The 13,207-nt window shown below is 35.8% G+C and overlaps 1 protein-coding gene across 1 annotated transcript; it reads left to right on the forward strand.

The window, feature by feature from the left end:
* The first annotated feature begins 650 nt into the window (after positions 1-650).
* dsel.S (dermatan sulfate epimerase like S homeolog) lies at positions 651-10,797 on the forward strand. Its single transcript, XM_018223616.2, has 2 exons — positions 651-788; positions 5,018-10,797. The coding sequence occupies exon 2, from the start codon at positions 5,652-5,654 to the stop codon at positions 9,270-9,272; it is 3,621 nt and encodes a 1,206-aa protein (XP_018079105.1). The 5' UTR covers positions 651-788; positions 5,018-5,651; the 3' UTR covers positions 9,273-10,797.
* Positions 10,798-13,207: the final 2,410 nt, after the last annotated feature.

Consider the following 13,207-nt stretch of genomic DNA (forward strand, 5'->3'; position numbering starts at 1 on the left):
GCCGAACTCCTTGCTGACTTTAAAATATCCTTACACACACATACATAGAAAAGCAATTCGCTGAATATAATAAATTATAAGACAGATGTGCCTCCTTGAAGGTCATGATAAAAATAAGGCTTCTTTGTCTGACACGTCCCAGGTTCAGCTGTAACAAGCACCAGAAACAGTAATTGAAACCAGTTCATTGATTTCCCTCCCAAATGCCCACATCCATTCCTGAGCAGTATCACTAGGACCCTGCAGAAATCTGGCAGAAAGTGAGCTGTCTGCTGCGCTCCGCCCACATCCCATCACATTTAGAGCTTCACCCTTCGCTGCACTCAAGATTCCTCGTTTCCCCTCGCGCCCACCCTTTAGCCTTTCGTCCTCTTCGCTTGTGAAACCCCCCTCCCGTCCCTGGATGTGCAGACTGCCGGTGCTGAGATTTCCAGAGATAGGAGCCGGGCGAGTAAAGATGATTATGTGAGAGGAGGCTGCTCCAGAGACGGTGCTGCTGCTCCAGCTGCCGCAGAAAGGGAAAGCAGTTTGTGCTTCTGTCATGGGCAGGCAAGGCAACACAGACTCTTCCATTTATTGGGAGAGGGTCTAACGTAGCTTGCACTTCTAAGATGGTGCAGCAAAATGGTTTTGCCCAGAGAAGGGGGTTCTGAAAATGCAGCCAGAGCAGTGATAAACCTGAAGTCAGATTTTGGTGCAGAAAATGACCAAACCTTTTAAAAACTGCAGTGCTGCCTGCCCTTAACCCCCCCTGTAAGTGTCTCCACATGTCATCTGCCGCCTGTGTGGTAAGTACTGTGCCCTGCCACTGGCTGGGAATGTGAAGTGTTTGGGGATGCCAATGGAAGAACGCATGCTGAAATATGTGCTGTAGTCTCCGCTTGACACTTTTAGTCTCCAGTTTTGGGGAAGTTTAAGCATTTTCCCCATACAGTATTATTGTCTGGATTGGGAAGGAAACAATTAAGGCATAGGCTCCATCTAGTGGAAGCTAATAAGTTATTGTTATCCTTTCCTGTTTGTATTTTAGTTGTATTCCATATGCCGGATATGTGGGGGGGACTTATTAAAGATACAGTGCATAGTAATGCTTCACACGTCGCATTCTCTCATGTCTTAGTTAGTACATTCTCCAGGACACTGCCTAAACGTATTAGTCGTAATATAATGTGTGTCGTATGTGTTTGCGCAGCCAGCTACATGATGTGCGTTTCTCCTAGGGATTATATAAATATTTAGAATTCCTAATATCAATGAACATACACAAAACCCACAACAAACCGTACATATGACATGCTGCTTCTTCAACGTCAATGCAAACTAGTCATGCATGAACCAGTAAACAGGGCCAATATCAGAATTTCTCTCTAATTTTGAACATTCCTGGTTTAAAGGAGGATTCAACCCTTTAACAAAAAACTTGTAACCCCCCCCAACCCCACGTAGACTCTTTCCCTCCTCCCCCCAGGGAAATGTCCCATACTTTATACTTACCCCTCGGTGCAGATTCTGGCATAGGAGTTCCACGCAGCCATCTTCCGGGTCCTCGGTAAGCTGAGTGGGAGATCGGCATGTTGGCGCATGCACAGTTGGAGCAATTTACCGGTTTGCGACAACTGTGCATGCGCCCTGAAACTCAAGAAAATTGTCGAAGCGCCGGAAGAAGATACAAAGACCCGGAAGATGGCTGTGTGGAACTCTGATGGCAGAATCTGCACCAAGGGGTAAGTATAAAGTATGGGGAATTTCCTGGGGGGACAGTTAGGCTGGGGGAGGAGGGAGTAGGGTCTATGTGGGGGGGTAAGTTTTTTTTGTTAAAGGGTTGAAAAGGTTTAAAGGGGTGGTTCACCTTTAAGGTAACTTTTATTATGTTATAGAACGGCCAATTCTAAACAGCTTTTCAATTGGTTTTTCATTGTTTATTTTTTTTATAGTTATTTGCCTTTTTCTTCTGACACTTTGCAGCTTTCAAATGGGCGTCGCTGACTCCCTTCTAAAAAAAACCAAATGCTCTGTAAGGCTACAAATGTATTGTTATTGTTACTTTTTACTACTGATCCTTCTATTCAGGCCTCTCCTATTCATATTCCAGTCTCTTTTTCAAATCAATGCTTGTTTGCTAGGGTAATTTGGACCCTAGTTATCAGATTGGTTAAGATGCAAATTGAAGAGCTGCTGAATAAAAAGCTAAATATCTCAAAAATCTACAATAATAAAAAACAAATTGCAAATTGTCTCAGAATATCACTCTATACATCATACTAAAAGTTATCTCAAAGGTGAACAGCCCCTTAGTTTAATAGTTTTTTCCTCAAAATGAGAGTGACATCCTACCTCTATTAATTGCCTTTTCCCTTCACCCCCTTTAAGCGACGTACAAACCAAACCTAAATACAAATGAAGCAGTGTCCATTTAAATATAGCATACGGACATACCACTACATTCCACTACAGAACAACATTATCTTTAATCTAATTTTTATTTACACAGAACCTGGCTCAAATGCACATCACGATGACCAAATACAAGGCTGTATATATCCAACAAAAATCAAAAAACAATGAACAGGCAGTTATGACAGGGATGCTGATATTGATTTGCTAATACTCTGCCATTCCATGCAGCCATTGATTGTGCAGAGAATAGTGGTGTTCCCATACACCATTTATGGATAGTTTGTAAAATGGAAAAAAAAAAAATATATATATATATTAATGATTATCGGTAATCTAATAACAGTGTACTAAGTATAGTAATCCATAGAAGCCAATCAGATGGCAGAAATTACAAGTTACCTGTTTGAAAGCATACCCACTGTATATACTATTGCTTGGTCTAGGTAGACCTGGTACAAACATTGCGACTTATATATTACATTACGCCATTTTGCACATATTGCTTAACACGTCAGAGAAGGCAAATAGAGTCTTACTGTAATTTTACAACTTTATTGAGCTGTTATTGTGTTGATGCAATTTTATTTACATCTTTAGCGCAAGGTTTGACCGTCATTTGAAGGCAAATGCTGTGCAAATGATAAAAACTGCAGTCAGATCATCCTTCAGCTTCACATGCAGCCAGCAGAATTCTGCACTGAAATCCATTTCTCAAAAGAGCAAACAGATTTTTTTATATTTAATTTTAAAATCTGACATGGAGCTAGACATATTATCAATTTCCCAGCTGCCCCTGGTCATGTGACTTGTGCTCTGATAAACTTCAATCACTCTTTACTGCTGTACTGCAAGTTGGAGTGATATGACCCCCTCCCTTTTCCCCCCCAGCAGCCATGTCAGATTTCAAAATTGAATATACAAAAAATCTGTTTGCTCTTTTGAGAAATAGATTTCAGTGCAGAATTCTGCTGGTGCAGCACTATTAACGGATTCATTTTGAAATTTTTTTTTTTCCCATGACAGTATCCCTTTAACATTTTTTTGTACCTTTTCTAGTTCAAAAGTTGCAAAAAAGTTTGCATGTCACCAAACCAGCGGATCTCTCTCCGATATGCCCACCTTGAGGTGGGCAATATCGGGCTGATCCGATCGCGGGCCCTAGGGCCCAAAAATCAGATCCTAACGAATGGGAACGAGCGGGCGGATCGCGGGACCGCATCAACGAACAGATGCGGCCGCGATCCGATGGGATTTTTTGTCCCATCTGATTGAGATCTGCCCGACTTTCGGCGAGATCTCGATCGGGGAAGCCCGTCAGAGGGCCCCATACACGGGCCGACATGGTCTGTCGGCAGCTGTTATCGGCCCGTGTATGGCCACCTTTAGTCCCACCTATTGCTACATTGCTGCACTTAGATGAAGTATTGTATATCATAGTGAGAATCATGATTTCAGTGTATCTCCATAAGGTGTAGCAGAGCCTCCGTGACAGCTGTTAATGTGAATGGCTTCATAGATTTCAGTTCGATTATTTGTTCAGTTATTTGTTGCTGCCATCAAATAGATTAAATTGCTGTCAGGTGAATGAGGCATGACTGAACAAGCCCAATTTACTATTGATTTCTGTGGTATTTAGTGATACTGTGTCTGATGGTTATAATTGAATTAGGCAGAAAGTCTAAACGCAAAGCAGTGAAGAGTATGATTTTGTATTGTTACATAGTACAAACATGTCTATGAAATATGCAAGGCAGACTGTGGTCAGACATACAGTATTTATAACACATTTTACTGCATTACAAATCAAACAGTCCTACAATTTATAATAGTTCTTATGGCTATCACCAATTTTGTTCTGTTATTGCTATAGTCTGGAGATGAAATTAATGAGAACTGAAGTTAAAAAATCTTTTTTTATTAAAGGGCACTGGTGACCTTGTTTGTTTTTATCCCGACAGAGCTGTGGGCTAGTAGAGCCCGCACTCCGGTTGGGAGAAATAGTAGTTATTGTTCAAAAAAATTACCCCCGCTAGTGCCATGCCGCCAGCACTGTTTTAGCGGGCAAATGCCTGAAACTACCAATGCCACTTCCTATTAATATAAATAAAAACTGCATAAGCAAGTGCAAACAGTTCTCCTCTCAACTAGGTCCACCCTTTTACTTTGTCACAGTCCTGAATCTATGGTCCCCAAATCACCAATTTGGATAGATGCCCCAACATATGTTTAATATGCAGCTGATTTTAATTTTTTATTTCTGTTTTTTTTATTTAACCTCTTTTTTTTTTTTTTACATTTTTTAACCTTCCTGAAAACTGAAAGCAGGTAGTAGAGAAAGGCACCTATAAGAAATAAAACTGAAAAGTGGCTAATAATTGGATTTTCTATATTATACAAAAACTTAACTTAAAAGTGAACTAAAGCCTAAAATGAATATGGCTACAAATGCTGTATTTTATGGTTACATTAATATTAGTGGTTTATTAATACTAGAAATCAAATCAATTTCATAGTTACTCTCTAGTTATTTCTCTACAATATATATCTTAGTATATTTGTATAGTACATACTCTTATATTCTTATTACCTCCTATGACATTTGTTTAACTCTTCTCTGCAGGTTCTCCTTCCAATACAAAACACAAAATGAAGAATACAATCAGGAATAATTGGAAAGGCAGATGCTGGATTTCAGAAAATGTCGATGTACAAATACACAGAATGGAAGAACAATCTTTACTAATCAACATGGATTGAATTTTACTTTACTGGATGCATCTGACATTTGAATTGCTGGCAAACTGCAAAAATATATGAATGGCATTTCATAAAGTATAATTCTGAATTGTGCTACGTTCAGGAATAATTCTTAATTATAAAAAAAAACTTTATGATTGATATAACAGCAAAATATTATGTACATAATTTAAAAACACAATATCTTGCTATATAGCTTTTTAAGAAAATATTTCATCACCTTAGGTAAATATGAAAATCAATAAGTTTGTTAAGCAAGATATATATTAATTTTTTTTAATACGTTATAAGGTATGCAAATAACCATCAAGGTTGTTGCTTATAAATTAATAATTCCAAATAACACATTATTTAGGTATTTTTCAATAAAAATATAAAAGATAAGAGACTATAATCCTGTATAAATGTCACCTCCTATACAAATGCAACACAATTTTTTTGAATATATAATCTAGGTCTATAAAAATATGTATAACTGACTATTCTCCCAATGGACCATGGCTCTAAACTTAACGGAACACTATATTTTTCTATTTATTACCACTTTTATGTTCTTACTCATTGATAAATCTGATAGCAATTCATCTGACTGGTTGCTGCTGACAAATAATGTTGCTCAATATCACAAATTATATGAATTTACATCTGTCACCAAACCAAAGAGTGGCCTTTTACATCCAAATTTGTACTTCGATGCTACAGATGTTCACGAATTAAGGCAAAAATCTCATACTAGTCACATACATTTATTTAGGACAATTAGAAATGCTGTAATGAAGATGCTCTCTAATCCATCATACTATTTGCCTCCACCAAAGCATGCTGATTTTACGGCAAAATGGAATGAAATTTATGGAAATAATCTTCCTCCTTTGGCACTGTATTGCCTGCTTTCTCCAGATGATAAAACAGCATTTGCTTTTGCACTTGAGTATATGGACAGAATGGCAAATTACAAAGACTGGTTGGTCCAGACTGCTCCTGGGGATGAAGTACCTCTTGGGCATTCATTAACTGGCTTTGCCACAGCCTTTGACTTTCTGTATAGTTCACTTGATAATAATAAAAGGCAGCGATATTTAGAAAAGATTCAAAATGCCAGTGAAGAAATGTATGAATATTCTAAAGTTCGCTCATGGGGGAAACAGTTTCTTCACAACCACCAAGCTACTAATATGCTAGCACTGCTTATGGGAGCTTTGGTTGTACAAGGTTATGGAGAAGCCCAGGCTAATCTTTGGAAACAAACTGTGGTTGATGTAATGGAAAAGACAATGTTTCTTCTCAATCATGTTGTTGATGGCTCTTTGGATGAAGGTGTTGCTTATGGAAGTTATACTTCTAAGTCTATTACTCAGTATGTTTTTTTAGCACATCGACATTTTGGTATCAATCACTTTGAGAACACTTGGTTAAAAATGCACTTCTACTTTTATTATTCTACCCTGCTGCCAGGTTTTCAGAGAACTGTTGGAATAGCAGATTCAAATTATAACTGGTTTTATGGTCCTGAAAGCCAGTTGGTGTTTCTGGACACATTTATTCTAAAGAATGGTCTTGGGAATTGGCTAGCCTATCAGATTCGAAAACACAGACCTAAAGATGGACCTATGGTACCATCCACAGCACAGAGGTGGAGCACCCTTCATACAGAATATCTATGGTACAATGCTGATCTTTCTTTGCATCCTCCTACTGATCAAGGCACTGCAAAAATGCACTTGTTTCCAAACTGGGGTGTGGTAACTTATGGAGCTGGATTACCAAATACTCAAACTAATACATTTTTCTCTTTTAAATCTGGAAAGCTTGGTGGTCGTGCAGTTTACGATATTGTTCATTTTCAACCATACTCTTGGGTGGATGGATGGAGAAGTTTCAATCCAGGACATGAGCATCCAGATCAAAACTCCTTTACATTTGCTCCCAATGGACAAGTTTTTGTCTCTGAAGCGTTATATGGACCAAAAATGAGTTATTTAAATAATGTACTAGTTTTTGCTCCATCACCTACAAGTCAGTGTAATAAACCTTGGGAAGGACAATTGGGAGAATGCTCACAGTGGCTTAAATGGACTACAGAAGAATATGGTGATGCATCTGGTGAGATTATATCAGCCAATCAGCATGAAGAAATGATATTTGTAAGTGGTGAAGCAGTTTCTGCTTATTCGTCTTCCATGAGATTAAAGAGTGTTTACCGTGGTTTACTGCTTTTAAATCACCAGACTCTTCTGGTAATTGATCATATAGAAAAGTATCAAGATTCCCCAATATCACTAGCCAGTGCCTTTTTCCACAATCTGGATATTGATTTTAAATATGTTGCTTTCAGATTTTTAAACAAATACAATGGTGCCATGATGGATATCTGGGATGCTCACTACAAAATGTTTTGGTTAGACCAAAATGGTAATAGCCCCTCTGCCAGGATACAAGAAGCAGAGCAGGCTGCTGAGTTTAAGAAACGCTGGACACAATTTGTAAATGTAACCTTTCCATTAAATGACAAAATTTCAAGAATTGCATACTTGTTCTTTGGGCCATATGTTAATGTATCCGATCTAAAATTTCTAGATGATAGCAAATATGGGGTTAAGATGTCCATTAAGATTAACAATACTGAAAATATTGTGTCGGTAGTAACTGAATATAATGATTTAGAGGCTCGATTTAGCTTTCTTGGATTTGGTGGATTTGCAAAAGTTGAGAATCATGAGAAAATAGTACGGTTTGGCTTAGGAGTTGATCATATAAGAAAACATGAATCTGTTGGTTTAAATATATTTCACTTTGGCTTTAAAGTAAATGTAATGATTGGACTGACATTGTGCATAGGTTTGGTAATTTTAGCATTTAACTGGAGGTTTTATATTTCCTTTAGTAAGCTGATGCGTTGGATCCTAGTATTGATTATTACAGTTTATTTTTTTGAATTATTAGATGTATGGAGTACATGTACGCAACCCATTTGTGCTAAGTGGAACAGTGAAATTGCAGACACTGAAAATAAATATGAAAGGCAATCTATAGATCTGCCAGTTGTAATTATCACTTCTCTTCCCAGTTCAGGAGCTGAGATTTTGAAACAGCTTTTTTTCAACAGCTCGGATTTCATATACATTAGAGTCCCCACTGCTTACATTGATATTCCAGATGGAGAGTTTAAGGTTGATTCATTTGTCGATGCATGCGAATGGAGTAGTTCTGATGTTCAGGAAGGACGTTTTAAACTAATCCAAGGTTGGCTGCAGTCACTACTTCAGAATACAAAAATTCATTTGCAAAACATTGATTTGCATGAGCCTAGCAAGCCAAAAAATTTTCATCACAGTATCATCACTAAGGATAAAAAAAGAAGGTTCAAAAGAAGGGATCCATTTCCAGAACAAAAAAATAGAATCAAAGGTAGCTATGACAGAGATGCGGAGTACATTAGACACCTTAAAAAACAATTAATGACGTTTCCAAATGCTCAGCCTGTACTTGGTTTAAGTAGTGGAAGCTGGACATTAAAAGTTCCTTTTATTCAAAATATTATTGGACCTTCATTGAGAGCACTATTCGTTGTTCGAGACCCTCGTTCATGGATTTATACATTGCTGTACAAAAGTAGGCCTAATCTATTCTCTTTGAGGAATATCCCTCAGCGTTTATATGAAATATTCAAAGAAGAAGAAAAACAAAAATGTAAGTCTAAAGCAGGCTACGCATTTGAATATGAATCATTAGAAGATGAAGTCTTTGATTCAGAATCAAACCCCCTTTCAAAACTGTCCCACTTGTGGTTATCAAACACAGCTGCAGCAAGGAGGATAAACAGAAATTTGCCTGCTATAAATTATCTCTTGGTTAGATTTGAAGACATTATAAACTCACCACAGAAAACAGCAGAACAAATCTATACATTTTTTGGAATACCCGTTTCTCCTGCAAGTTTAAACCAAATACTTTTTGCCAGTACCACAAACTTATTTTACCTTCCACAAGAAGGAGAGATTTCACCATCAAGTTTAAATACTTGGAAACTTAATATGCCTAAGGAAGATATTACATTAATTGAGAATATATGTTGGACACAAATGCAACAGCTTGGATATACAAAGTTTATTGAATAAGGTATTGGCTGCAAATGTTCAAAATCCACTGAAGTGATAACGCAACCAAAATCTCTTATTAAATGGATTTTCTGAGAATAATCCCGTAAATGCTGCAGGTCAGCAGTCAATTGCACTAACAACCCCGATATCCTTGATGGAATACAATCGCTATAAAAACAGATTTTTTTTTATTCTTATATAATGTATGTAAAATTTTCAAAAATATTTTCCTTTCATTTAATTTTTTAAGGACTGTACTGTAATTTAATAAAAACTACAGTTTAAACTGTTGCTTAAATAGGTCACGTGTATGTTATATTTGTTTTGATACATAGGTGTCTTAAGCTGTTAGTATCATTGTTAAATATTTGTTTAATTTGGTTTATATTTATTATAGCTGTGTTCAAATTATCTATATTACTCTGAAATATAAAAGTTAATACTATAATCAATACTACTAGTGCCAAGTTAACAATATAAGTTTGAAGCACTTGGTTTGTAAACTTTGGTTGCATATTAGAAATTAATAACTGCATGCCCTATAGTATACTATTGGATAGTCTAATATCTACAGTATAAAATAAATATGTTGCAAAATAAGGGCTGATTCAGAAAGTTTTGGTATATCACCAAGTGGTAATGATGCTTTGCATTCTATAAAAAATATGCATTTACTGTACATCAAACAATATTTTTCAATTTACAGAATTCTCAAAATCGGTAATACATTTTTTATTGGCATGAAACGTTTTGGAAGGATGTTATCTGCCCCTCTGCCCCTGAACATTAACACCTCATGGAACAGAAAGGTGTTCATATGCTTAAAGTAGTCAAACATATTCTAGAAAACTGAGACCAATCTGGATTAATAAATTAGTGAAATCGTTAAAAAGTTTTCTAGCAGTCCAGAAAGTTAATAAACATGTTCAAATTTGATGTGCTGGTAATCCTTTAAAATTCCCCAATTTCACAGTTTGGTAAATGAGCCCAAAGTATTTTAAAATAAACGTTGCTTATAAAAGAAGTCTTATCGCAGATCTCTATAAAAAGAGGCCAATTTATTAAAATAGATTGAGAAAATTGTTTGTGACCATTTCCATTGACTTCTATAGAAACTCGGCTGTTTTTACTTGCCATTACATTTTTCATGGTATTTTTCTTTGATAAATAGTGACTATTCGAGGTTTTAAAGAACATTCTTGTTTTTTTCCCCTCTAATTGAGAACAAAACACAAGCTTGAGATAAATCTGCCCCTTGGTGTTAAGGTGAAGTCTTCTCATTTTTTATTTTTGCACTTATTTTAAATAGAATGCTATGTTATACTATATATAGAACACCTTTGATGATTTGTCTGTTAATTTTTTAATCTGGATGTCAAACTGAGAGAATTATTTCTACTATGTTCAACTATGTATTTCAAGCACATGACCAATTCAAATGTTGGGTCTTTTAGATGGAGCTTAGCGTAAATGTGTATGTTTTTTTGTCTGCTTTTTTGTTTTCCAGTTGAACAATAAAAACTGGAATTATGAGAATTATAAAGCAGTAGTATTATTCCTAAAATTATTCAAATATATGTATTTTTTGTTTTCAATGGAAAAATGATATATATATTTGTATATATTTGTTAATTAACATGGATATATAGGTAATAATTGCTAGCTTTAGTGCTTTACTTAAATATTTTTTGCCTATAAAAATATTTGGTTCCCTTTCAGCATAGAACATTGGTTTTATTTTTAAAATCAGAAGTTCTTTGTGTCACTGGTATATAACGATAAAAAAACAGCTTGTCTACTGAATTTCACAATGAGAACAAAAAGATATAAATAATTCAAATTCCTGTGATTCATTACTTAACATGCAAATGCAATGCAAACATTGATTTTTCTCACCATATTTTTTGCATTCATAACGGAGCCTTACAGCACTGCCTCCGTGCTATATAAGCAACTTGCACAAAGACGCTGGAGTGGACAGTTTATATGTGTTTTCACCCAAAAAATTATTTGCTTTGTATAGATCAGTGGAGTTAAAAAGTACCCATTTGGGCGATTGGGAAGGTATATTTATTTAGCCAAAAAAGGGTTATTTTTAAGTTGCTGAATCTCTCGTTATACTATAGCTAATTGAAAGAGGCTTCAATTTCCTAAGTGTTCGCAAACTTTATATACAAACAGAAAAAATATAGACTGCACCCAATTCTCCAATAAAAATAGTAATCTTTATTTGCTCAGCTTAAAAATATCAGAGCATAATTCCTTATGTGTTTTGGGTTACTACTTCCCTTAACCATAGTAGTACCAGAAACACGTAAGGAATTGTTCAGTATAAAAATAAAAATTGGGTTAATGGATAGGTTGTGCAAAATAGAAAAATGTTTCTAATACAGTTAGTTAGCCAAAAATGCAATCTATAAAGGCTGGAGTGACTGGGTGTCAGAACAGAACTCTCTTGGATTCCACTGACTAACACAGAGTTAGAGAGCTGAAAAGCAGGAAGTAGTGTTCTGTTATGTTAGACATACAGTCACTCCAGTCTTTATACATTACATTTTTGTAATACAAAGCTGTAAATTAGCACTATGCCCAAAACATCACCATGAATGACCTGGCTGGGACACATTCTAGTGTATTAGAGTTACAGTTTTGACACCACTGTCCTAAGATCTTTACAAAGAATGATAAATGAGAACAGATGGCTTTATTTAAATCCATAATAAAGCTTCACAACATTTCTAGACTACTGTTTTTGTTACATTATGTCTTTTTACGGTATCACGTGGGGTTTGAAATGGCCCAATTTTCAAAACAAGACTTTGTTATTATTAGCTTTTTTTTCTGCAGTGTTATTGCAACAATCAAATATTTTATAAACCTGCATGTAATCAGTGGAATTAGAGTAATGTGCTTATCAGTTCTTCATTGATTGCTAATTTTAAATTCATAGGCAACAGCATCTTTTCCCCTATGGGATGCCTTCTCTGCTGAAATCTGAGCTTAATGATGTTGTGTCTTCTGAGGTTCTGCTTGGTTTGGTGAAAGGGCTTTTCAAAATAAATTCTTTGTCTAGCTTATTGGCCTGACATGATATCTGTTTTTCCACTGATCTATATATGTACAGATTCTGTATATTATTTAGAGTACCTTTTTGTTCACTAACCAATAAAAAGCAGATAATGCACATTGCCAGGAGCCATTTAATAGAGTCTCTGATCAGGTAGAAACTGGAAAACCAAATTTCTCAGTTAAATAATTCATTAATAAGTAAGCACTGATTACCACATGTTAATAGCCTTAGAGTATCATTATTTAACCCTTTATGTGTTTAATTTCCACTTGGTTCCAGATGTTTTTTAAACATTTTATACTCTTTCATTTGAGGAGGCATTTCCCGGAGATTCGTTGTTGCCTAGAAACACTGTACCTTTTTAGGGCAATCTTAGATAAGTCTCTACATTCTAAATTAAAAGATTTATAAAGATGGTATTCTTCATAATATATAACAGAATCACACTTTATTTTACACACATCTCTCTAGGGAAAGTGCAAAATGGATTCTTTATTATTTATAATAAATTTCCAAGTGCTACAAACTTATGCAAAATGCCATGTGCCGAAGACCCTTCAGGTAGGTTAGACCAAGGATGATAGGTCAGCCACCCAGTGGTAAAATTGCCGCTGCTGCACAAGAATTGTTCCTTTTATTACATATGGGGATGTAGGTGTGAATTAGACTAAGATATTTGTTGCAGTACAGACTTTGACCAATTTTAATGTAATTTAAGGATAAGTATAAGCCCCAGCATTGAAACATCCTTATTGTTTAACTCATTGGCAAGATATTTGGACACAGTGTGCCCTGTTCTTAGTATAGGTGCTGTAAGAAGACCCTTGAAATTTCGAAGGTGCACCAACCCACTATGGTGAATGGAGATGTGAGGATGTACTGT

This window comes from Xenopus laevis, chromosome 6S (genome assembly GCF_017654675.1).
Source record: "Xenopus laevis strain J_2021 chromosome 6S, Xenopus_laevis_v10.1, whole genome shotgun sequence".
Lineage (NCBI taxonomy): Eukaryota > Metazoa > Chordata > Amphibia > Anura > Pipidae > Xenopus > Xenopus laevis.

Excerpts from the sequence above, each read along its gene's own strand:
- dsel.S (XM_018223616.2), top strand. The coding sequence starts at position 5,652 with ATGGCTCTAAACTTAACGGAACACTATATTTTTCTATTTATTACCACT.